The 25,371-nt window shown below is 38.0% G+C and overlaps 1 protein-coding gene across 2 annotated transcripts in view; it reads left to right on the top strand.

Moving 5' to 3' along the window:
* AGMO (alkylglycerol monooxygenase) overlaps positions 1 to 25,371 on the top strand; it is a 186,099-nt gene that overhangs the window by 14,278 nt on the left and 146,450 nt on the right. For both annotated transcript variants that reach the window (XM_063152398.1, XM_063152389.1), the window contains exon 3: positions 5,647 to 5,798. In XM_063152398.1, the coding sequence (XP_063008468.1) occupies positions 5,647 to 5,798 (152 nt within the window). The remainder of the gene's footprint in view (positions 1 to 5,646; positions 5,799 to 25,371) is intronic.

Genomic DNA, 25,371 nt, shown 5'->3' with positions numbered 1-25,371 from the left:
TGTATAAAAATTGAAGAATCAGGAGCATTGCCTTGTAGGTGATGACATTGTAGAATATTCCAGTCTGGTGTATCCTGAAGATACTAGAATATAATTTACTGCCCCCAGTGCTGGGCAGGTATAAATAGGTATAAAAAAATTACAACTTCCATTCTCATAAAAGAAGAGGAATAAGCTACCATGCCAGAAGCTCAGTTGTACTGAAGGTTTTAAACTAGGCTTTTTAGGCTCTTATAGATACCATGTAATTAAAAGCATCTGAAGACCTTTCATAAACTTAGGGCATAATGAGTTACTACTGTGGATTATATCACTGAAGGCAGTGGGATTTCTCATGAAAATATCTCTATTGTATTTTTAACTGATACAATTAAAAATTTACTTATTTATGAGCAAAGATAAACAGTTGAATTATGTAGCAAGACTAGGACCTAATTATAAAAAACAGTGTAACACTGCTGCTATTTTTTCTTCCAACACCTGTTGTTCCATGTTTTATGCCACTCACTACTGTAAATTAATATTTGTGTCGTAAATTAGAGGATAAAAAGTGAAGTGCAACAGGAATAGGTTTGGGGAATAAAAGGGCAGCTCTGTCAGGCAAAATATTGTGCGGTACTGTGTAAAATATAAGTAGTAGGGATACCTGAGTCACCTCCCTTTTACTTCAACTTGAATTTGATATTTTCCTTTGTCCTCAAGGAAGACTGGAGGTTTGTATTATTTAGGCTAAAATGCTGGAGAAGAAAGCCATACTGAGGAAGAGGAGAGGCTTTGATTCAGCTTTTGTGTCTGGTGGGAACATTTTCTCAAAATGTAGGTGCTATTTCCTGTAATCAAGGGTTTTCCAGAGCCTGATAATAATTTCCCAGCTGTATCATTTTGGTGAATTATTCTTTAGCCTTGGGTTTTGCATATTAAGAATGGGAGAGGAGATCATATTCATCTTGATGATAGAAAACAGGGAATAGAACTCCCACAGCTCCCTCTCCCTTTCCCTCCACCTTGTGGAAAGTTTGGCTTTGTGCTAAAGCGTGAAAAAAGCCTTGACTGCAATGTGTCAGGCATATTTCAGCTCGATTTGTGTCAACCCTAATAAGTCAGCTGACAAGGTAATAAATTGGGTGTCTGTTCAAGACCTGGCACCTGTACAGGAAATAAAAGGGGATTTCAGTTGCAGCACAATTGCTTTGTTTTACAAATGGATCTTTTCTTAAGGCTCCTCTACCTCCTTCCCCCTTCTTCTCTTTACTGAAATCATGTTATCAAAATGTTTATTTCAATTGTGGCTGGAGCCAGTGTTTCATCTGGAAAAGAAAGCTCTATGAGTATCCTTGGAAATGGAAATCTTTATGATTTTCATTCTGAAATAAAACCTTACAGAGCATTTAATTATTCATGTATCCTGCTGTTACATAAATGGTCTGAATAACTTCGAATTATTGAGAAACTGCCTTTGTTCAACATTTTGAAACTTTACATTTATATAGTTTGAATCAGGCTAGGAAAACAGAATTTATTTAACCCAGGGAAACTGTAGTAGTAAGATCTCACTATTTTTAATGATAATATAACCTTGTGACCAGGGTGTCTTAACATGCTTCCCTCTGTGCCTGACCTCCAAGGATGCAAGTCTGTTACAGCCCTTGAGAGCACAGCTTTTGTAGGTCCAGCTGTAGGGTTGTGTTTTTAGCTCAGGGGCACCAGGTCAGTTCCCAGTGTGATGTGAGGTGGTGACTGCAATAGTGGTGAGAGCTGAGGCAGTTTCCTTGCAGTATTCCCTTTTGGTACACAGATCTTCCCCACGCTTGGAAAAGAGACAGCAGCTCCTGTCTCTGACCCTTTTCATTTTTGGTGACTGTCCTGGGCACCGTGGAAGAAGTTTCCTAAAGATGTAGTTTCAGGCTCTATGGCTGGAGGAAGCAAAACAGGACTTGTATTCTTTGAAATGGGCAGCTGCCTTTTCTTCCAATTGAATTTCTTCCACCTTTTCCCTCCTTCATTATCCCATAGGGATCTAGAATAAGTAGATCTTCATTTCCACACGGAGAGTTCATCTCCCAGAATTTCCTTCTTGGACTTTTTTAATTAGAGGAAGTGATAATCTGACCCAGTGGAAGGTGAAGGGGGAAACGGTTTATTAAAAACAAATATTATTGACATTAATTAAAGTACGTATGATCTTTAGAAACAAGGAGACAAGAACTCTCAAGGTCATAACAGTTACCTAAGTATGCTTTCCATATAATAAGAAAATTTTCAGCAGCAATGTTCAGAATCCAGGAGGATAAATCTATGTAATGTATATAATAAAGTTTTCTATACAGTGTGTCTGTTTGAGGATTTATCACTCCTTATTCAGAGGATTGGACTAGATGACAAAAGCCTTACCTGTCCACTCCTATCACATTTAGGGTTACAACATTCAAATGAGGAAAAAGTTTTCTTAAGTTCTCCTAGTATTTTCAAGAAGTGAAAAAGGAGCTTGAGGGGAAAAAAGGGGGGAATATAAACCTTTAAAACTCCAAGTGAACTTTAGGAATGGTAATTGAATGCAAGCTCTGGTCTTTCCTATCACACTGTAAATTTAAAAAAAACTTAGTTAAGCAACCCTTCTTTCTCCAGCACTGCCTAGTAATATGATGGATTGCTCTAAATTAATTACAGTAATCAGCTAACGTTATGTGCTGTAGAGTTGTGATTCAAGCATGAAGGAAAGAATGCAGAGCAAATTGCATATATGAAAAATGTGTTGCAGGGTTAGCTCAAGGTTTACACCTTGACCTCAGCCTGTGGAAAAAAAAAAGGACTCGAGGGTGAAATACTGAAATCTGAACAAAAATGGAGGAAATTTTCCAGGTCACATATCTTTGGATGTACTGCAAAGGCATTATATGTTAATAAAAGCAGAAGAATAAAGTAAGAAAACAGTACCTAATAATAACTGATACTCTCTGTTGCAAGAGGTGTTTTAAATTTCCTGGTCATTGAAAAGATGTTAAGAAATGCCCATTTCTTTGTGTTTCAATAATATCAGCTCCCTTCTGACCTGTTGTGAAATGGATTGAGAATTCATACTGAACTTTACAGATTCCTCATGAGGTGAATTGTAAAAATCTGCTTGGACACATATAGTCTTCTTTAAAAATATTTATAGAACACAGCTCTTATGAAAATTAAACATGTTCCAGGTGTGTATGGTCCACCTTCTGGGCACAGCCAAGTTGTTTTTGAAGTGGTAAATACACCTGTCCTTGCTAGTCAAGAGGAATTCTTCATGGTCAAGCTGCTAAAATGAAATGAAATTTCATGGGGTTTGTTGTGTCTTGGTTTTATTCAAGAGAAAAACTTGTATGATTATAGTAAAGCTGGGAATGAGTTGTAGGTAAGATGTGCACCTGGCTGTGGAAAAAAATATTAGTTCTTTTCTTCTGAGCAACAACTGCTTGCAGTGCTTCAGCTCTTAGGATAAAATGGCGGATGTGATACTATTATGCTTGCAGGCTCTTCTTGGGAGGTTGGGATTTTTAAAAGATGACTTTTTTCCTTCATTAATAGTGAAACTAGCACCACAGAAACTCAAGGTGTTTTCTTCTAGCTTTATTCAAAACACTTACGGGAAGAGGTGCTGATGCCAGGTGTATAAAAGCTCTGAGTAAAAAGTATAAAGCAAAAAGATGGAGTTCATCTATAGCATGGGGGGTGGCTTGCAAGCTGAAACAACCATGTTTGCTGAGCTTCCCTTCTGTTTCAGTGCAGCTGCCCAAAAGGACAGGGCATGGCCAGACTGTTTTCAGGGATGTTTTCCAGATGTGTGAAAAAAGTCTTTAAAGGGGAAGGAGTCTATATCCTTTTTTGATTTTGTAGTTTTTAGTATTTTTCTAGCCATGCCGGCAACTATATAACAAATAATCTAGCTGAAAAAAAAAGAGCCAAAAAAGGGAAGGTATTGAAAGAAATATCTCTGAGAAGTGGTACTGAGGCAAGAATGAGCAAATGTGACAGAGATGCACAGGGAATCTTTCAGCTGATTTCAATGTAAGGTGAAGTTCTAGATGATACTAAGGCGAAATAGAGATGTTGGTCTGTCCTTTGGGTGGGGTTTTGCATGGCTGAAACACGTATGTGCAGTTTGTTGCCACTTCTATTTAAGTACTGCCTACAGGGGTGCTGTCTGCAGTGTTCTTTGGAAACTCCCTGAATTTGTATCCCAGAGTCTTTCTTCAACTATGAATATGTTTTATAGGTTTTTAAAGTCTTGCATGACTTTGTACAAAGGTGTTGCTGATAATTCTTCTACCTCCTCCCCACAGAACAGCAGCAGCATAACATCTGAGAACCACATTTTGTGTGTGTGTTTCTTACTCTTAGGCCCTAAACTGAGGTGAATGTCAGCCATTGATATATATAAAAAGGATATTTATGACTTTTCTATGATTAGTATCTTTCCCCTACTTCTCTTTTTTTTTTCCATTTTCTGCTTTTCAGAGGCTGATTTAATTCTGTTTACCACTGTTTCACTACATTTTTCAGCAACACAACAGAGGAGAGTAGTAGGAGACAATGTGAGGAATCTGCTACAAATCCTATTGTGGACTGGTTTCTTCTACAAAATTGCCAGTTTAAATATATATCCATCTGCATCTGCGGCACCATTTCACAGCTACCTGAGCTAATTGTCACCTGGGCCATCCCAGTGCCCACAGCCTCTCACCATTCAAACCTGGGTTTAATGCTTCCTGATTCACCCAAAATCTCATCCAGCAAAATCAAAGTAATTTGTTTGGAAGTAGCTCAGGGCCCCAATTGGTGCAATGAGGTAGTAGGGTGCTGAGAGGAGGGTGCAACCATGGCAACCCAAATTTGTATTAATCTGAGCAGCTGTGGAGAGTTGCTACTAGGTTTGGCCTGCCCATTTCAGAGCTACTTTCTTTCTCCTTCTCCTGGTCTCGGTGCTGAGCCTGTGTTAGGCCAGGGATAGCTACCGTGTGTCCGTGTAGTGCAGGAACTCAGGGGCAGTGAGACCGGAATGGGGGCTTTCCTTGCCTTTGCAAGTTCATTATTTTTTTTCTTTCCCTTTATCAGAACCCAATTGCTCTTCCCCTTCTTTTCAAAGGCACTGGTCTTTGTCTCCTCCTGCTGCATTTATCCTCTTTTGAAGTGAAGTGATATGATGAGCAGATCAAACATTTCACTGCTCCCAGAAGTCCTGCCCCCTTGCATGTTCTCTCTTGTCATGGAAGCAGTCAAGGTATTTTAATGTAATACGTTAGTGTTTTGGTGTAATTGCTGCTACTCTTCAATCACTTCTGACTTGCTAGTTCACAAGTATGGGTTTCTTACAGTTTTGGGAAAACAGGAACACTGTAATGCCTGCAGAGCACAGGAGTGCTTCAGCCTTTGAGTGTACCTAACGCCACAATAAATGTGGTGAGTGGGTGGGAGTTGGTTTTAGAAACCTTGTAGACACTAAGCAAGGGTTCCACTGAAGTCAATAGTAATGTCACTTGACAGAGGTTGAAGACATTGCAGAGTGGTTTTATGTGTTGTAAAAAGATTTCCAGCTGGTAAATTGTAAATATATAAAAGGTTCTGAAATTAAAACTGACAGAATTACTGATAAAAATTTCTGGATCTCTATTTCAGTGTTTTATTCAGAAGTATTGAGTTAATTAGTTACATATACGTGTGGAATAACTACAGACTCTTTGAACTGCCCTGGGACTCTCCATGGACATGGTATCTGACACTTCTGGGAGTGGACTTTGCGTACTACTGCTTTCATCGCATGAGCCATGGTAAGACTTAACAAGTTTTTCGTGTTTCGGCATACAAAATACATTAATGTCTGTTAATAAAGTGAGGTATTCATTTTTGTTTCTATACTTTATCTACTCTAAGCATTTATAGCTGCTCTTCTTCCCAAGGGTTAGCAAAGATAAACTTTTAGCATGGGAAACAGTTAATGCTTCATACTCTATAGAATAAACACAATGTTGTGAAAGGAAGTAGTATCATTTTGAAAACAGTTCAACAGAGAAAGTGAAGTATCATGGAAAAAAGTAAGGAAAAATAGTGAGTACATAAAAAATTGAGTTCAATATCCCTATACACCTGTATGAAAAATACAGCAAAGTACAGATAACTATTTCAAAAGAATCTGGTGGATGTACAAACTAGAGAGCAGGAAAAAGCAAGATGGCCAAAATAATGGAGCCCGTGTAAATCATGTCGGCCATTTCTGTACATGTATGTCTTTCTCATTACATATTTCTGTTCCCTAAAAATATCGGCTCTAGCCTTTTATACCATATCTAAAAATGCAATAATACTTTCTATCAATCCCAGCTCTGGGCTTGACCTAAAGTCTGTAGCAATGAAATAAAAATCTTTTTGTTTTTTAAGAGGGTTTAGACTGGACTTCTCAAAGCTGAGTGCACCCAGCCTGCAGAAGCTGTGGGATGTGGTAATGATACTTCATGTAATGTGCTTTCAGAAAGGGAAAATGCTCTGCTGCCAGTAGGTCAGTGGTATATATGGAAGTAGGTAAGAAAGGAGCCTGAGCTGCTGCGAGGAGTGGGAGAGAGGAAGGGTCCCTCCCAGGTGGGGATGGCAGGCGGGTGTGAGAACAATGCAGGGTGGGTGTAAAGGGACAACAATGGTGGGGGACGGGCCGGGAGGCGAGGAAGCAGGGGGAGCTGGAACAATGTGTCGAGGGGGACATCATGGCCAGGAGCTGGGAGCCCTGCGTGGGTGTACGGAGACTGGGAATATGCTTCACAAACAATGACATTAACAGTGCTGGCAGGGCTGCAGCCTCAGGCTAAGAACTGCATAAGAGCAGGAGGCTATTCCTGTGTTTTAAAATAAAAATAATTGCCTTCAAGTGTTAGAAAATCACTGGCTTGGCTGTGCTTTCTCTGGAGTCAGTGGTAAAATTCCCACTGGCAGAGAAGGGAACAGGGCCATCTCTACATTCTCTTAAGAAATGGATATATTTCTGTTTCAGCAGCAACTTTGCATTTGCTCTTCTTTGTTTTTGTTTTTGATGGAATACTTTGGAATTAATCTCAATAGGAATTTTAGAAATAAAAACAAGCCAATTCTATATGTAATGGAGTTGAAGAAGCTGTAAGAAAGTGCTGCTCTTCTCTTAAGAAGGTCAGTGCTGAGCTATTCAATAAATGGTAATTTACTCTTCTTCAGGTTACAGAAATATTGTTCGCTGTTATATCTGTGCCACTTAGCAAGGAACTGATGAAAAATTGTAGAAAATCACTCTAAGAGGGGATTTTAGTTTAACCAACACTCTTTTCTGGTCAAACAATGATGAAATCTGTAGCACAGCAACACAGCTGCGAAAGTCAGCTGCACTGAAAGTTGCTGAGGAAGTTCAAGGAGATGGTTTTAAAAAGTCAGGAAAAATATCTTTGCAAATGGAGAAGAAAGGGCACTGGAAAAGTTGCTGGTACAAGCAGACAAAACACACCTTTGCACTAGAAAGTGACAGCCCTGGTGATTCAGGCTTGGATCCTACAGCAAAGTTCAAAATTAATAGCACATGTATATCCCAGGAAGTTCAAGCTGTGTGGGCTTGCTCTAATTGTTTCAAACTGAAAAACTAAAATTCAGATATATTTTTTAGTTGTTTCTTAGAACTTGATATAATTTTGATACTAAGAATTATCATCATTATGTAGCTTTTCCTGGCTGCAAGCAATAATTTGGTAACTCAGTCCCCTGGCATTTTTACTAACTTATTTCATGTTATCCATGAATAACTAGATTTTTCATTCTACTATTTCATAAATTGTCTTGAATCACAACAGATTTTAAAGTGTCTTCTGTAGGAGAAACCCTACTATGGAATATAAAATTTTTACCCAGCATTTGAGGAGATATTTTTTCCTCTTCACTCTATGCATGTAATAGCTATTATCCTAAACTGAAGTTATACAGCAACAAAAGGAAGTATTTTTAGGTGTGATCTCATTTTGCAAAGGATAGAGTTATTCTAAGTATGTGCTTGTATTTTCCATTGTTTGCAGTAGCCACTGAAAGGTTAGAAAATAAAATGCTTCACCACTTATTCCAGCATTCTTCTGGGTCTGATCCAAAAGCTGTGGCAGTCAACGGGTCTACTTAGACCCTGCTCTTTCTCGTGGCATTTTAATGAATTTATAAATCAATGTAACTTTTCCCTTTGTTTCAGTAAAACACCCATAATGGCTGTACTACTAAAAAACGTATGCTATAAAGTCACAGGTTTTACTTTAAAACTCCTTTTTTTTAGGGAAGGATATGTGTGGGTTTGAAGGATTTTTTCCAGGTATTTTCATCTAGCATGTATGGATAACTCCTCAAGTTTCCTCTCCAGGTGCAGAGACCTTGTAGAGTTAGTCCTGTTAGTGAGGGGGATTTGGTGGTCCCAGAGCAGTGCTGAGCCCCAGCACACCCTCCCCGCGCCCTGACCTCAGGGACACACCTGTTGCAGACAAATAACAACCGCAGTAAGGAATTTGGAAGCTCTGTAAACTGATTTCTTCAGCAGCCACACCTTTTAATCACAGGGGGAAATCTAGAGAATTCCAGATCCACGCAAAAACACTGGTGCTGGTGCACGGCCCAGGTTCCGGCTGCGGGTGTCTGATGCCCAGCTCTGCTGTGGGGGGATCTGCTAGATCCAGGGCCACCCCTGGCCTGAGCAGGTCCCTTGGCAACAGCTGTGTGCTCAACCCTGTGCTCCAGTGGGGCATAGTGGGGGGTTGCAAGGCTCTGGTGCTCTGTAAGGGAGTAGTTTTTAATCTACACTTCCCAGAGGATCACATCCTGCAGAACAGAGTGTGTTTCTGTCAGCTGGGGGAATCTCCTCTCCTCTGTCAGGCTCTGGAAGAAGCTGTCTCTTCTTAACAGCAGCTTCCAACACCTCTTCTTTTGTTCTCCTTTACTGCTGGGGAATTTCCATTGCTTCAGCGTCCCTCCCCTCAGACAACCTGGGAGAAGTGAGTTTCCTTCAGCAGGGCCAAGCCCTGCCGCAGCTGCATTGTTCTGCCTGGGCCCGGCGGGCCGGTGTCAGCCTCTCGCCCCATTGTCCGCTGGTGGCTTCCAGCCGCCCTGCGGGATACGTGACATGGTCCCTGTCAGCCAAGGGCTGAGCCAATATGAGCTGATGGTTTGGGTTACATCCGAGGTCATAAAATAGACCTCAGCTGACGAGTATATCCTCAGCAGATTACCCAGCTGCTACATAACATTTCAAGTCAATGGCGTGTCTCTTAATAATTTTGAATTTATTTATAGTGGATGAGAAATGAGCCTTCTACACCAGGTGTATTGTAGAGCAATCAACTCCAAGCTTCTCAGATTCTCCCACCCCACAAAACTGACCTTTTGGCCAAGTCCAGCTTCTGAAGGGTCAGGACAAAGAGGGAAACCCTGAAAACTAATGTCGGCATTGTCCTTCAAAAGACCATGCCTCAGATTGTGGCAAAATGTCTCAGCTGAGGATGTTGAGAAGTTTTTCTTTCTAAGACTTCAAATCATCGGAAGTTTTGTAAACTTTTCAACTCCTGTTTTAAAGAATTTCTTTTAGAGGGGTGTTTCTCTTAGCCATGACTTATTTTGCTTCTGCCTCTTCTCCCAGTGAGCATCTTTTGTTACACTTCCTTCAGCAGCAGAACTGACTTTAGAAGTTTCTGGCTCCTCTTTCCTACACCATGCTGCAGTTCACAACCCGCTCAGTCCTGAAAAAAATATCAAGTATGGAGGCTGTGTGGATGACTGAAATAAACCATGTTAAAAAACAAGGTTGTGTTACCTTTCTTTCTTAACAATTCAACTCAATAGTCATAGGGGTCAATTTAGCCACAGAGCAGGACATAAGCCAGATGTGCTAGCTGAGAATCTATGGGATTAAGTGGAGACTTGAGAGAGAGCAGAAAATTTTCTGAGTCAGTAGTGCACAGGCAGGTAACTCATTGTTTTATAAGGAGCCAGAGTGGATAAATAGGCACAGGTAGTGTCTCAAGATAGATGGCATTAAAACAACTGGAATGTGCAAAAGTAAAAGCCAGTCCTGTTCTTTCTGATAATTATATATGTATTGTGTATTAACAATAATCCTAATGTGTTACTGGACACTAGTGCAATAGTTGTTGCTTGAGGAGAAGAGTTTAACCTTGTTAGAGGAAAACGCAGCTCAGAGGCTCAAAGTCTCTCATCTATATTTACTGATAATTTTCCAGGGTGTATTGAAATCATATGACTGTACTGTCTGTATTTATCTGATCCATTCCTCCCTTTGAAGTGCCTCTTTCATCTGCATTTTGTCATGTACTTGTCTGAACTCAGTATATTAGCATGGACTTGTTATGTAGATGTTATATTAGCAGTTGATACTACATTGAAGTAATTTTTTATTTATAGGGTTTTGGATTTATGGGAAGTTCATTATGATAACATGATGTCTGACTTTTCTTACAAGGTTTGCTCTTCGGCTTGCTTTCTGTATTCCTCTAGAAATACAGAAAATTGTGATGCTCTTTTACCTTTTACATGTCAAGGAGGGGAGGAGGTAGGGTTGGTGGTGGTATTTTTAGGCTTAGTTTTGCATGTGGAAAAATATTGTTGTTTACCTAACTAGAAATAAGTACCATATTGATTATCCAAAATGAAACAAATTTCATTTCACCCTAGTGAAAGATAGAAAACGTTGGGAACTGTCAAGTGACTGGAGGAGGCTCTGCTCTTTTTCTTGTCACAGCTTGTGTTGATTGCAAAGGGAATTGATACACAATCATTAAGAGACAAATATTCTCCTCTTGTGAATTATACAGAAAACATTTTTTGCTGTTCTGTCAGTCGATTTTTTCTTATTTTTTAAAGGGGTTTATGAGAGCAGGATAGTAAAATGCTGTCTTTACTAGCCTCACAAAAATAGCAAAAGCTATTGTCATAGCTGCTTGTCATATTTTCTATTCCATCTTCTGATTGATTCTAGTCCAATACTGAAGACAATACAACATGAATTGAAAATAAGTACTTGGTTCAGGTGATTATGACTCATTCATTGCCAGTCAAGTTGACTATAAATAAAGTACAATTTTTAAAATTTTTATATTCCTGTTTTTTTTACCTTGTCTTTTACCATTCTCTTATGTTTTTACAAGAGGTGTTCCTTTTCTATATGCCTGTCAAATTTTTTGAGTGGACACTGAATTTGTAGAATACCAAAGTCAATCTTATCAAATCAAGATGTTGCCATTCCTTTTCATATTAAAACATACATTTTCTTGAGAAAGTTCACCTGAAAACTCCATCAGCTGCAATGAGGCTTCCTGATATGGAATGTCTAGGGTCCTATAAAATTATAGGAGCCTGCTTGTATTGTTTTCAGATTGTTATTGTTCATAACAAGTTCCTGTTGTTTGAAAGACTGATTTCTTGTGTAGTGGCAAGAATAATGTCCTGATATTAGGTGAGGTTGACTCATTTAGTCTGTAAATTTTATTGTGGCATATGCAGATAGCTAAAAGCCTCTTCCTATTTTACTTTACACGTGGTGAGATAATAATTGGCTTTCTGAAAATTCTTTGTAACCTGAAGAGCTCAGAAGATGGAAATAAGAGGGAATCCACTACAGAGTTTTTTCTTAGTTTTAATTTCTGAATATCCTAAAGACATTTATGGGTGAATGGATTTTCTAAGTATTTTAAACATCAGGAATAATTAAGAATATTGGTAGTAACAAATCTGCCAATAGTTTGGATGTCAGACAAAAGTGATTGGCTGTGGAGTTTTGGCTCCTTCTAGCTGCTGCAGGATGTGGTCTGGAGTGGGAATACAATGTAGTGAAGGGTAGGACATGGCTTGTTGCTGTAGGTGAGGAGTTCAACTCCATGGTCTGGGTTCAACAGTACACTTGCCGTGATTCTTGTAGGTTTTCTGTAAATATCTGGTAATTTTTTTTCCCTGCAGGATGCTCGGAGAGAAAGGCCCAACTGTTATGGATTAGGCCTTGATAAAGTACAAAAGCAATCTTTTTTTTTTCTGATTCCAGACACAATGTATCTTAAAAATCATTAAATGCATGGTAATGAAAGCGTGAGTTGACAATATTATGACACAATTTTTATGCCAGAATTCAGGTGCTAATTCCATCTCCTCTCAGCACTATTCATCTTCTCTCAAGCTCCCACCATGAAAAGATCTGGCGAGCTCCCCAGTAAAAAATGAAAAAGAAACTATTCCTCTATTTTCCTTGTTTGTCATTTTATGGTTGGGAAAGTGTTCAGCACAAGGTTAATAATCTTTTAAAGTATTATGTATTTTCCCACTTTGAGGGTTGACATAATACATTGGCATTCTAGAGGCTCTCTCTCTAGGTATGCATTAGTTAGACGTATGGGTGTCTGGAGTGTAGAATTTCATCTTTTTTCCTTCCTGCAGTGCCTGGGTTTTTCCTGAGTGCACAGATTAAAGAAAAAGTTCTGGATCTGCTTATACAGAAACAAGTTTGCAACATGCTTTTTCAGTAAAACATTAGAAAATGTGGTGAGGTGGGAGAAGAAAGTTTGTTATAAATTAGCATGGGTTGGCCATTCAAAAAATCAGCTGTCTTCACACATTTGTATCCTTGGCTATTGCTGCCCTCTAGGCTGTGTTCAAATTCTAAACACAGAAAAAAATAATCCTCTTCATCTGAGTGGAGATGTGAGTACGAAAGCGTCCAATTCACTGTGCAGGGAAACAGTTCATTTGACATGCTTTTTCAAGTGTGCTGCTGAAAACCAATGAAATGGCGCATAACACTTGTGTTTTTTAAGGTGTTACAGTACATAAAGTAAAATGTGAATTATCCAAGTTTTAAAGTGAATCTTTTTGTAGTAGTTAGTGTGGAAGAGAAGAAGCTAATTCTTTTGAGTAGTTTGAAGATCTTACTGAAGTTTTGCCTGAAAAAAGGTTTGAAATACTTTTCTTGTACACTGTTTGGCTTCCTAAATGTTATAGAACCATCTGCAATCAGGTGACTTCATAAGTTGAAGAGAGAGAACTGTACGTTTGATAGTTCAACTACTCATTCAAGGAGAGAAGTCCAGCTATGTCTATTTTCTCTTCCTTTTATTTTTTTTTGTCATAAACTTTGAATGTGTATCTTATGCTAGAAACTTGCATTTCACATCTAAGTGAAAGCCCACCTGAGAATATATATTTCTGTTTCCCTTGACTTAATTTGAAATCAAGTTCCTTCAGCTAAAGGTTAATATCTATTTCCTGAAGAAGTTGCAAAAAATCACTTAATCTAGGCTCATTTCAAACCAAAACCAACTGCAGTGATTTTGGAAATGCCACCTCAGTTTATGATACAGCAGCTCCTGCACACTCTTGCTAGAAGACTTTGTCACCTCCATGTTACATCAATCTGTTGAAATCAGCACATCAGCAGTAAAAGGTACCAAACAGACACATCTTTTTCACATCCTTTTAATGTGTGATGTGAAACTGTGATTGTAAGGAATTAGATTTTGAGTAAAAGCACACTCCATATAATTCATCAAACAGCCAACAGTGGTAACTATTTTTTTTGTCACAGTTTTAAAGTAGAAGCAGAGGCCTAGAGGAATGAAAGGCATTGTTAAAACAGATAGCCCGCTGAGATGCTTGTGCTTTCTCTGTTACAAAAAGAAGTCTTTTTCTCCTTCTGTGCTAGTAAAAATTGCCTGGTCATTATTGCTCTATCGGTCTGTATAGTTTTAGCATGGAGAAAGAAATGAACAGAACACTGTTCTGTTTCCACCCTGAAGCAGCCCTTTAGCTAATATACACTGTGAAGATGCAACTTCACACAGCTCTTTTGAAGTTTCTTTTCAAACTGTGCAGAATTTAGCTTTGTAGCCTCTTGACAGTCTACATGCAGGGAAAGGTAAGGTGGTTCCTGTGGCACATATGTGATTGTGTGGCTGAGACATGTGAGTTTGTGACACAGACCCAGCAATCCTCCTGAGCAGATGTGCTGCTCTGAAGGGTTTGGAATCACATTTCTGTTCCCCAGTAGGACATGGCTAAAATATCCCATTTCTACAGTATTAAGACCAAGAACAATAAGAAATTTAGAATGCCTTTTTTACCCAGAATAAAAGTGCATTCCCTCCCAAGCCCCGAAAGGCAAGCTGTTGCTTTCAGGGTATTACTCAGGTTTCCAGAAGCTCGATGTCTGTAATAGTTTTCCTTGCTTGCAGAAAATCTAGGGAGGCCATTACCATTTAAAATACTTTATGTTTCAAGATTGGCAATTAGCATTTAATGTGTGTCTGGAGCAGAAAAACATTGTTGTATCTGGGCAATGCTCTTTGCTTGTATGCTTCCTTCAATGCATCTTTATTGCCTTAATAAAGTATTTAAACTGCCAAAACTACTTTTTGAATGTAGGAAGGGCAATCTTTTCTGCATCACACTCTATCTAAATTGATAGCATGTGGTGGAAGATATAGCTTAATAAAAATTATCAACCAGATTTTTTCCCTTTTTTATTTTCTTTAAGTAGCTAAAATTATCAGTAAATGCTTTAATGGTAGAACATTTTTTTAATAACTGGCACTATTTCTCAATTAATTTTTCCCAAGAATCAGTAAATGTCAAGCCTGAATAAATTCATCAATGCTAACTATTTTTAAAGTAAAATTACTTTTTTATTATAAATGGAGAGGTGCGAAATAGAATGTCATCATCCTGTTGAGAGAAAATATCTAAAATGTTCACATGTATAAAGCTGTATGAAAGACAGATATCTTAAATAGGAGTCATTCAGCTGTTTTATGGTCTTTATAGTTAGATTTTATAAATTACTTGCATTTAAGTACTAGATAATGGCCTCTGGGCTACTTATTTTGAGGGCTGCATGGGAAGAAGAAATTTCTTTTTGCTGCTGGGAAACAAAAATTGCGACTAGAAGGCAGAAGTGTTTAAAGCCTATTTTGCCTCGGTTTTTAATGAGATGATGACTTGCCCTCAAGACTCCTGTCCGTCTGGACTGGTTGATGGTTTTGGGAACAGAATGGTCCCCACATTATCCAGGAGGAGGCAGTTATAGAACTATTGAAATGCTTGGACATTCACAAATCTATGGGACCAGACGGGATCCACCCCAGGGTGATGAGAGAGCTGGCAAATGAGATTGCAAAGCCACTCTCTATCATTTACCAACAGTCATGGATTACTGGTGAGGTTCCAGATGACTGGAAGCTGGCCAATGTGATACCTATTCACAAGAAGGGTGCAAAGGATGATCCTGGCAATTATAGACCAGTCAGCCTGACCTCTATACCTGGCAAAATAAGGGAACAGTTTATATTACGTGCCATCATGCAAAATTTGCAGGATGGCCAGGGTATCAGACCCAGCCAGCACGGATTTAGGAGGGGTAGATCATGTCTAACTAACCTGATCACCTTTTATGACCAGGTAACCCGGCTAGTGGATGCAGGGAAGGCTGTAGATGTTGTTTTTCTGGATTTCAGCAAGGCCTTCGACACTGTTTCCCATAGCATACTCCTACACAAGCTAGCTGGCCGTGGTCTGGATAGGAATACCCTTTGCTGGGTTCAGAACTGGCTGGATGGCCGGGCTCAGAGAGTGCTGGTGAATGGTGTCACATCTAGCTGGCTACCAGTCACCAGTGGTGTCCCTCAGGGGTCTGTGTTGGGACCAGTTTTGTTCAATATTTTTATTGACGATATGGATGAGGGCTTAGAGTCTTTTATTAGTAAATTCGCTGATGATACTAAATTGGGAATGAGTGTAGATCTACTAGAGGGGTGTAGGGCTCTCCAGAGAGACTTGGAACGGCTGGACGTATGGACAGAATCAAGCGGGATGAAGTTCAATAAGTCCAAGTGCCGAGTATTGCACTTCGGCCATAATAAACCCCTGTACCGATACAAGCTGGGGATGGAGTGGCTGGATAGTGCCCAGGTGGAAAGGGACCTGGGGGTGCTGGTTGACAGTCGATTGAATATGAGCCAGCAGTGTGCCCAGGTAGCCAAGAGGGCCAATGCCATCCTGGCCAGTATCAGGAACGGTGTGGCCAGCAGGAGCAGGGAGGTCATTCTTCCCCTGTACTCGGCACTGGTGAGGCCTCACCTGGAGTATTGCATCCAGTTCTGGGCCCCTCACTTTAGGAGGGACATCGAGTTACTTGAGCGTGTCCAGAGGAGGGCAACGAAACTAATAAGGGGCTTGGAGCACAAGCCATATGAAGAACGACTGAGGGAGCTGGGGTTGTTCAGCCTGGAGAAAAGGAGACTCAGGGGCGACCTCATCACTCTCTACAACTTCCTAAAGGGTGGCTGTGGTGAGCTGGGGGTTGGCCTCTTTCTCCGGGCAACAACGGATAGAACAAGAGGACACAGTTTCAAGTTGCGTCAAGCTAGATGTAAGTTAGAAGTAAGAAGGAAATACTTCACAGAAAGAGTGGTCAGATACTGGAATCGTTTACCCAGTGAGGTGGTAGAGGCATCATCCCTTGAAGAATTCAAAAAAAGACTGGATGTGGCACTTGCTGCCATGATCTAGTTGAACATCAGCTGGACTAGATGATCTTATAGGTCTCTTCCAGTCTTGAATTTCTGTGATTCTGTGATTCTGTGACTAATCAAATCATATTAATATGTGTGTGTGAGGAAGTGAAAGATTTTGTGGGGTCATGGAGGAGAATTCTTTATTCTATGTAGTTACTAATTTTCCAGAAACCCTTAAAAATTTTCCTTCTGAAAAAACTGTGGCCATTCTCAGCCTTTCTGATAAGGACATTACACACACTGACAGTAAAATGGTGTGGCTGTTGCTTCAGACTGTAGTTCAACCTGGACATGTGACCTTGTAAAACACAGGAGAGATTTGCCTGTGCTACTTTTAACTTCTATAAAATTAGAAGAATTCCTTTCAATTTAATGAGCAAATATCATAAATATCACTGTTATTATAAGCATACCTTGTAATTTTATTTTTGTAAGTTCAGGAGGGTCAAAGCTATTGCTAAGTATGGAAAGGGAAGTGCAAACTCTCAGCCTGTAGTAACCCTATGGCATGTGACGTGTTTTCACAAGGAATCATTTCAGGCATCAATGATGTCATGTTCATGGCTTCCATCACCTGGAAACTGGCCTGTTGAGTTGAGGCAAAAAGGTAGGATTTTATTGGTTTTACATCACAGTGGTGTAAGAAAAATATATGCTTTATATGTGCATCATATATTTTACATGTTTTTATGCTTTCTTTTATTTTATTTGAAATTTTAGTCACTATTAACACATAAAGCTACTGAGATCCTAAAATTTTGTAGATATAAAAAGATATGGTAACCTATACTGTGTTACGGAACTAAAAATATAAGGAGTTTTTCACCCCAAGCAGTTTTTAACTTAATGTACTTCTGACTGGAGATTAAGATAGTAAAAAAAAATCCCCAAAAAATATAAGAAAGGAACTCTTCCTGGGCTGTTAGTTGGCTAGAATGGATGTGAAGCCGGAATGAGCGAACGTGTCAAAGACAACACTCAATTCTTTCCTACTCTTCCCAGATTTGCTCTTCTTCTGATGTCTCTTCCCACTCATGCTAACATGACTTTTTTTATTATAAATGTTGTTTTGCTACTTAAACATGGGAGGGTTTTTTTTTTGGTTGATTTAAAGTTGAAAAATATATTTAAAAATATTGTGGAGAAATGCAGAATTTAGTAAGTAATCTTGTTATATCATTAGCAGATTCCCTTGGACCATATGGTTAAAATGAATCTGAGTCATGAACACCTTGCAGCATTCCTATGGGACAAATGACAACATGCAAAGTGTTCACAGTACACATATACAATAAATTCATACCAAATGATTGAATTTTAGGAGGCCACAATATTAATTTTTGCTTTTTCCTTTAGATATGGGTATGATTATTACGTTTGCCTCTCTTGTAAAAGCACTTCACCAAGCAGAGTTAAGTTGGAAAACATGAAGCTGGTTCTGAGAAATTTTTGGGAAGAAGTGCATGCAACCTCAGCTAAACAAAAAATTTCAAAAAGACACTGTACATTGTTTGAATTTTTCATTTCTTGTCTGAAAATTTTTGCAAAGCAATTTCAGATTGGATATCAGAACAGAGATATGGAAACTTTAAATACAGCAGTGTCTAAATTACTGAACAGGAAGAAAAACTGATTCATAAATTATTCACATTTTCCTTTGCTCAATATCTTTCTTTAGTGATAATAATTGAGTCCCTTAGTATACTTTTTTTTCGAAGTTAAAATGTAAATGTTTTGCAATGGAGATGAGTTTCATTGTTCCCTTCTGCAAAAGAGGGGAAGGGTAGCATAAGCAGATAGGACTCTCCTAGCACAGTGGCAGAGCAAGGGACTAACTTAGGGATGAGTTCTTCAGGCTGGGACCTTCAAACCAAAGGCAGTCCTTCCATTACAATAATTCTGAAAGTGAAATTTTGGGTTCTTTTACTTAATCATACATTTCCTCTTTTTTGTCTGTCTGAAGTTTAATTGGTATAAATTTTGCTATATAGTCTATTCACAAATCATTCTGTATTCTTGTGATTTGAGTATGCACTGGAAGTATGTAATATATGTGTGTGTGTGTATATATATATATATATATATATATATATATATATATATACACACACACACATATATATATAAGCTTGTTTAAAGGTGTAGGATGTCATGCATGTAATGCAGATGTGGCTGTATAATTACTTCAATTGCATATGTATGCACCCTGTGACTACAGAAGTTCATAGTTACAGAATAAAAGCCACAGTCAGAGGAATCCAGACTGCTTATTTTTATACTTACTGATATCCCAGGGAAGAAGGTAAAAAGCAGTTTATAAAACCTGGACAAAAGAAGGATGTAACTTTTTTTTGTACTCCCTTGGGCTGAATCTCAGCTGAAACAACTGACAGTTTTTGGACTTACTGAAGGAAATGATGAGTGAAGATAAATATCCAGATGTTTGCTGGCCAGATGTGTAAGGTTACATTTTGGAAAGCATGAATTCTCTACCTGTGTCTCCTGAGAAGGAAGTTGTAAATAGTAAACATGCTATATTTTTATTTCCACATTTGGGGTGGGGGGGAATCAGGGTTCAAAATCAAACTTCATTTTGCCTTCAATGTAGTGTCTTAAGAACAGATGTAGGTTGAACATGCAGATTGGCACAGCATGCAAGTGGCATTTTTTAAATTGCCATTGTGTCTGCATGGCTAACTTAGCACCCTTTGTGCATTGTTTTTAGTTCAAGGGAGATGCAGCTTATGGAACTCTCTTAATATTCCAGCAGTAGGACAGAGGTGTGTCAAGTCACTAAAAGTTTCCTATTTTCTAGTCCCATGTTTCAAACTTATTATTTATGACAATGAAAAATGCAAAGCTTGACTTTTTCCCCTCTTTCCCCAGCCTACACTAAGTCTCTCCCTTCCCACCTAACATACAGATCTCCTTCTTTTCAAATAAATAGTTGGAAGCAGCTGCCTGCTAATAGAGCAGCACAGCTCATCTCAGCCTGTGCTTGCTCTCAGACTTGGGAAGAGGAAAGAAACGTCTTGTTAAAGTCAAGTAAATAACTTAGCTGCTAGGCAGTAGGAAAAATATTGGATTTGATTGTGTATTATTCCCATATGGGTGAGATATATTTAAAATTGAAACGGAAACCACCTCCCTTAAAACTTAAAGTGACAGATTTTCAAAAATTGGCAGCCAATTTTCGCCTATAATTGTACCTAATGTGGAAGGGATTTTCCTCTGCTGATGAGGGATAAGAGGGTCTTGCCACCATACTAGCAGTGAGGCAGAGGAGGCCCCTTTCAGCATGTCAAATTTGCCGGCCAGAAATTTCTCCACTTCCTTGGGCTAAAGATCTCCTGAGGGCTGGAGGCTGCTTCAGTGCATGGGAGGTGTTTAACTCATTTGTGTGAACTCCCCACTGCTTAGGAGCTCCAAAACAAGCATGTGGAGAGTGAAATTTTAAGAAAAAAATGCAAAAACAACAAGAAAAAACCAGACCAGACCAACAACAACAAAAACATACAAAACCAAACTGAAACAAAACCAAAAACCCAAACAAGAAACCCCCAAAACAAACAGCAAACAAAAACCCAAAGACACCCCCTACCAACTTTTAAACAGAGTTGTTCTTCTCCAGGGCAGGCAGTGTTGCAGCATGTTCTAGCACTGTAAATTCCCTTAACTGGCATTGCCTACAATTTTAACTTGAAGCACCTGAAAGAGTTTTTATTCATGTGCTGATGTAGACTTATTTTTGTGTTCCCATTCTGCCATTTTATAAACATTAGAAAATATAACAGCCACATAATCACAGAAGCCCAGCCTTTTCCTCCTCAGAAAACATAAAGACCTTTTCCAAATACTTGTTTTGAAGGCACAGGATTTACAACACCTAATTTCTTCAATGACTTAATAATTTCTCCTCAGTCATGTATGAGAACAAATAGGCTCTGGAGTGGGTGGGGGGAAAAGAGAGATGTGAAAGAAAACAGCAGGCATTGAGGCAGTACAGACGAATTTGTGCAGAGTCAGGATGAGTTTAGGAGGAATGAGGAAATTTATGATGGACTGATTTATGGCTACTGCTTGGCATGGTTCAGGGATAAAGCCCTGTGCTATAGAAGCTGTTAGAGGGCTTGCTGTTAATTACAAAATTAGAGTTTGCACCAAAAGTGAATGAAAGTCTTCTTTTTATATTAGACACTAAGAATAGCATCTAACACCTGTAATAGCTAAGATATACTTTTGCCATAAAGTTAGGCAGCCCTGTTTGGTCTGCTGAAAATATTCTTGTTACTTCTCAAATAGTTATGCTTCTAAAGTTTATGGTTGCCAAGAAAATATAATGATTTTCCAATGCTCAGAACTAGCAATAGTAGTTTTTACTGGATGAGTTGGGTAAAATTGCTCTCCACACTGTTACCTTTACTCTGTTATAAAGGAAAAGGCAATGGCAAGAAAAAAAAGACTATATTTTCATGTATACTATGTGTCTTACTCTTGTATACTTCTTACCTCTATGTAGAGGTCTAAGATTTTTTAATTTGCTTATGTTCACTAAAAGGCTGAACTAATATTTTTTAGTTATGTACAGATGTATATCTGTATTAGTCAAGTAACACAAGCATCCCTTGAGAGGTGGGCTACTGAGCATTAATGTAATTGCTGAAAAGTTTCACACTTATTTTTTAGTTGGAAATAATATCCAGTATGTAGTGGGGTTTTGTGTGAGATGATAGCACAACATTTTACATATTAATCAAAATAATTCACAGAGCTTACTTCATCTTCCACTCTGGTAGGATATGGTTACTACACAAATAATTTTAGGACAGGAAGTAAGAATAATGCTGTAATTAACTGAAATTGCAGGGGAACTTAGGTAGTCAGAATGTAATTATGCAATACAGAACTCAGGAAACAGGATTAACTTTCGTGTTCTTTTGAAAAATGCCAGATGATTGCTAATATTTATAAATGGTTTTTACACATCAACTGAGTGATGATGCCTATGACAGGGGTGCTGCCTTTAAAATTATGCTAAGCTGTTGCTTCCTTTCTGACTCAGTGATAAAGATGCTTCCTCCAGAAGCAGCTGTTAAATTTCCTTCTTGCAGCACAGATTTCCTTAACGGTGTCACATCCAAACATCAGCCCAAACTCTATTACTTTGTCAGAATTAATTTGATTGCAGTATATCCAAAGTAAAGTCAAATTGAAAATGACTGAGTAAAACTGTTTTATTTTAGGGAAAAAACCCTGAAAGTGCTTGTTGTGTCTATGTTATGTCAGACATTGACATAGGAAAGTTCACTTGGCAGGTATTGGTTTAATAGTGAAATGCACAGTTATCTCTAACTTTCAAAGGGTTACTAGACCCCTTTGGTAGAGAATGTTTATATAACCTGTATCATTGCTGAAAGTGTTTGCCATGTGGTTCAGAAGTAGTGCAACAGAAGTAAAGTCAGAAATAAACTGACACAGAAAGAAATAGAAAACAGGATTTGCTACTGAGTAATGACAACTAAAATACAAATGCAGGGAATGATGCCTAGTTCAGGAAGAAATTCACAGTATGTGTGATTTGTTCCAAAGAGAGCTTTGGAATGCTAATTGAAGCCAAAGTGTTGTGGGCCCTAAGTTTGACTCAGGTAAATGCTGTATTGGCAGTGGCTTTGAATGCTAAATGCTAGCACAGTCAAATGGCAAGAGTGTAGTCCAGAGCGTAGCTATTCATTCCCATACTTGAACCACAGCAGCTTTAATTGTTGGCCTGATGTTATTCTCAAGGCAATTCACCTTTGATTATTTTGTTTACTTCTTATTTATACAATTTTTTTTGCAATACTTCTAAGGATTTGAAATTTAAACCATAGAGTGCTATGTTAAACTTTGAAAGAGTTAACAGTTGTAAGTTATTTTGAGATTCGTATTTATTTTAAAGTAAAAATTGTTGTTTTTTCTTCTAAATTACTGTTCTATCCCTAACTGAGAGTAACTCCATGAGTTCTTTATAATGCACTGCATTTACATGTTGCCCATTAAATATTATTTTGTTAAAGAGGACATGAGGTAATGCTGATTACCATCTAGTAAAAAATACTTATAATACTGCAATCTGATACTTGATACATACATATATATATATTAATATAAACAAGAATATTATTTGCAATGCAAATTAATATTGTTAATTCTACACCTAATTTTACAATATTGACTAAGTTAGTCTACATGGTAAAATCCCAGTAAATCCTTGGCCTTCTTAACGATCTTGAGGGATTTGTTCTGCTTTTGGCATGTATATTTGGATGGAAATAAGATTTCAGCAGGCAGTGTTATTTACATTACATGCTAAGGGCCAGTCTTTCTGATCAATCAGCATCCTGAACTCAGGGTTTGAGTTATGATGATTCTGTACCCTGCTTTAAGGAAAGATTAAAGTAACCAAAAGTTTACTTCTGCCTTGGGTTCCTATTGTGGTGAGCAGATCAGCAGAGAGATACAAAATATTAATCCTTCATACTCGCTAAAGTATGTCTGACATCATGAGCTTAATTCTTCAGAATTTCTTAGGGAAATACTTGCCAAGACTGTAAAGAAAATGTTTTTACACGGAGCCTTACTTTGTTCTGACATTTATGCAAGGACACAATTCGCCATGAACCTTTTAGTCTTCCTCTTCCTTCAGAGCATAATGAAAGGAGCCTATTCATCCCGGTCTCTTGGCATTTTTGTGGAAAAATAATAGTTCAACTGCACAGGCCCACTCCTCATCTGAAATATGAGTAAGCCCTGGAGCTGAAGCAATCTGTGCCCGCTGCATATTTCTACCAGGTCATTGGACCGTTGCCATTGTTATTAAGGTTGAACCTCAAGCCACAAATGAAAGAAATAGATAAAAATACTTATGAAGTATCAATGCTTATAGTATAAATATGCAAAAGATCACATTAGAAAATGTATGTTGTATAACTATTTATTATTACATTAGATTTTAAAATATTTACATTTACAGAAATGGCCCTCACTCATTTGTAGTTGGAGAATATTCCTTTGGGAGCAATGGCAGGATGTTTTCTGTTAACCTCATTTATTTTATTTTAACTAGAAAAGGAAAAACCTTTTTAGCCAACTTTTTTTTTTCCCTCCCTGTAACTAGGTAATAAACTTGTATCTAAAAAAACACTTGCTAGAAAGTGCTGTTATCTGTTTAAAATTTACGGAAACACTGCATTTTAATGGTACAATAACTAATGCTCAATTATAGAGGAATTCCTCCGGAAGAACAAGTCATGGCTGCAAGTGCCAAATAAATCTAGTGGTGTGACATGGATAGTAAAATTTCATAACAATAGTAATGTGAGGGCTATGTTTTCAAAGCAGATTGTGTTGATAGTACTACAGCTGACCTGGCCATGTTTGATTTTGTGTGTATGTGAGGTATAATATTACTAAATCATTGAGGATTGAACACGGTGACATACTATATATTAAGAGAAGGGTCATGAAATTATATCTGGATTAGGAACTTAAAAGAAAAAATTATGTCATAGCTGTAGAATTGTACAAAAAATAAGGAAAGTCTCATGTTTCTTTGAAAAATCTGTCTTTCCTCTGATTGGTACTGCTGCCTGCAGTGCTGCAACCCAAATGCATGATCATTGGCATAAAGCAAAACACTTCTGGAATACCCTATAAGAAGAAAGACTATTTAAAAATGGAAGGTGAGAGATCAATGAGGAGAAACCTTTTCAAAATAGGAATATTATAATATATCATTAATTTAAAACCCAAATTGCTACGGGAAGTCTTCAGGTGTAATGTGCAGGAGAAGAGTTACAACTTCACTGCTACTGTAAATTGCAAGACTGCTACTGTGATTAGAATTGAAATTAGCAGGGAAATAGGGAAATTTTTTTGATTCAAAATGCCTTCCATGTTCTGGTATTTTTTCCCCTAAAGATTCTTAAATCTTTAAAAGTGAAAGCTGTTGTTTTCAGAGAAGGTGTCTATGTTTAAATGCTTATATTTTTACTAGATATTAAAGAGAACTAAATATTAGTTTGTGCTTTTAGGTAACATAAAAAAAATTTGTAGTTGAGAAGTTTTGAATACAAAAGTGCAACAAAATTTGATGCTATTATTTTATTACATGTTAATATATTGCTTTAAAGTTCTGTGAAAATATAATCCATACTTTTACTGTTGTGATATAATTTTTTTCCAGAGTATCTGGTAAAAATGCAAAGCTGACTTCTAAAGGAAGTCTGTTCCTCATTTACATTATGGAAATATGATGGATTAAAGAACCAAAGTTTTCTTACAATTTCAAATTTCCAATTAGATGGCATGGTCCTGGCAATAGAAAACATGGGTTTTTTATGAAATAAGATTAATTGGTTTTAGGAGTATAGGGGTTTTAGATTAGAGGTTTTTCATTGTTTTCATTTAAGAAGTGAATCTTTAATTTTCTAGTTTACTGAAGCGATAGTTTTTTGTAGGAGCATGATTTCCAATGGTGTAAATTCCATACATGGTGCACAAAATAAGATAGTTTTTTAGTCTTTAAGAAGCTGAAGAAATGAAGGACTGGGCAATTCACTTCACACTTCCTTTTTGAATATAGGTAACATAAGAATCATAAATAAAAATATTATCTCAGAAGTAACTCATCATTTGCTTGCTGGAAGTATAATTCCTTAGCACAGCAAAGGGAGTAATTGCTGCAGTGAACGGTTGTTTTTCAGTGTCTTGGATGTGATGATGGCGCTGACATTTTAAAAGAACGTGTAGAATTCAA

Source organism: Melospiza melodia, chromosome 1 (assembly GCF_035770615.1).
Source record: "Melospiza melodia melodia isolate bMelMel2 chromosome 1, bMelMel2.pri, whole genome shotgun sequence".
NCBI lineage: Eukaryota > Metazoa > Chordata > Aves > Passeriformes > Passerellidae > Melospiza > Melospiza melodia.
This window is presented reverse-complemented; position numbering and strand designations above follow the sequence as displayed.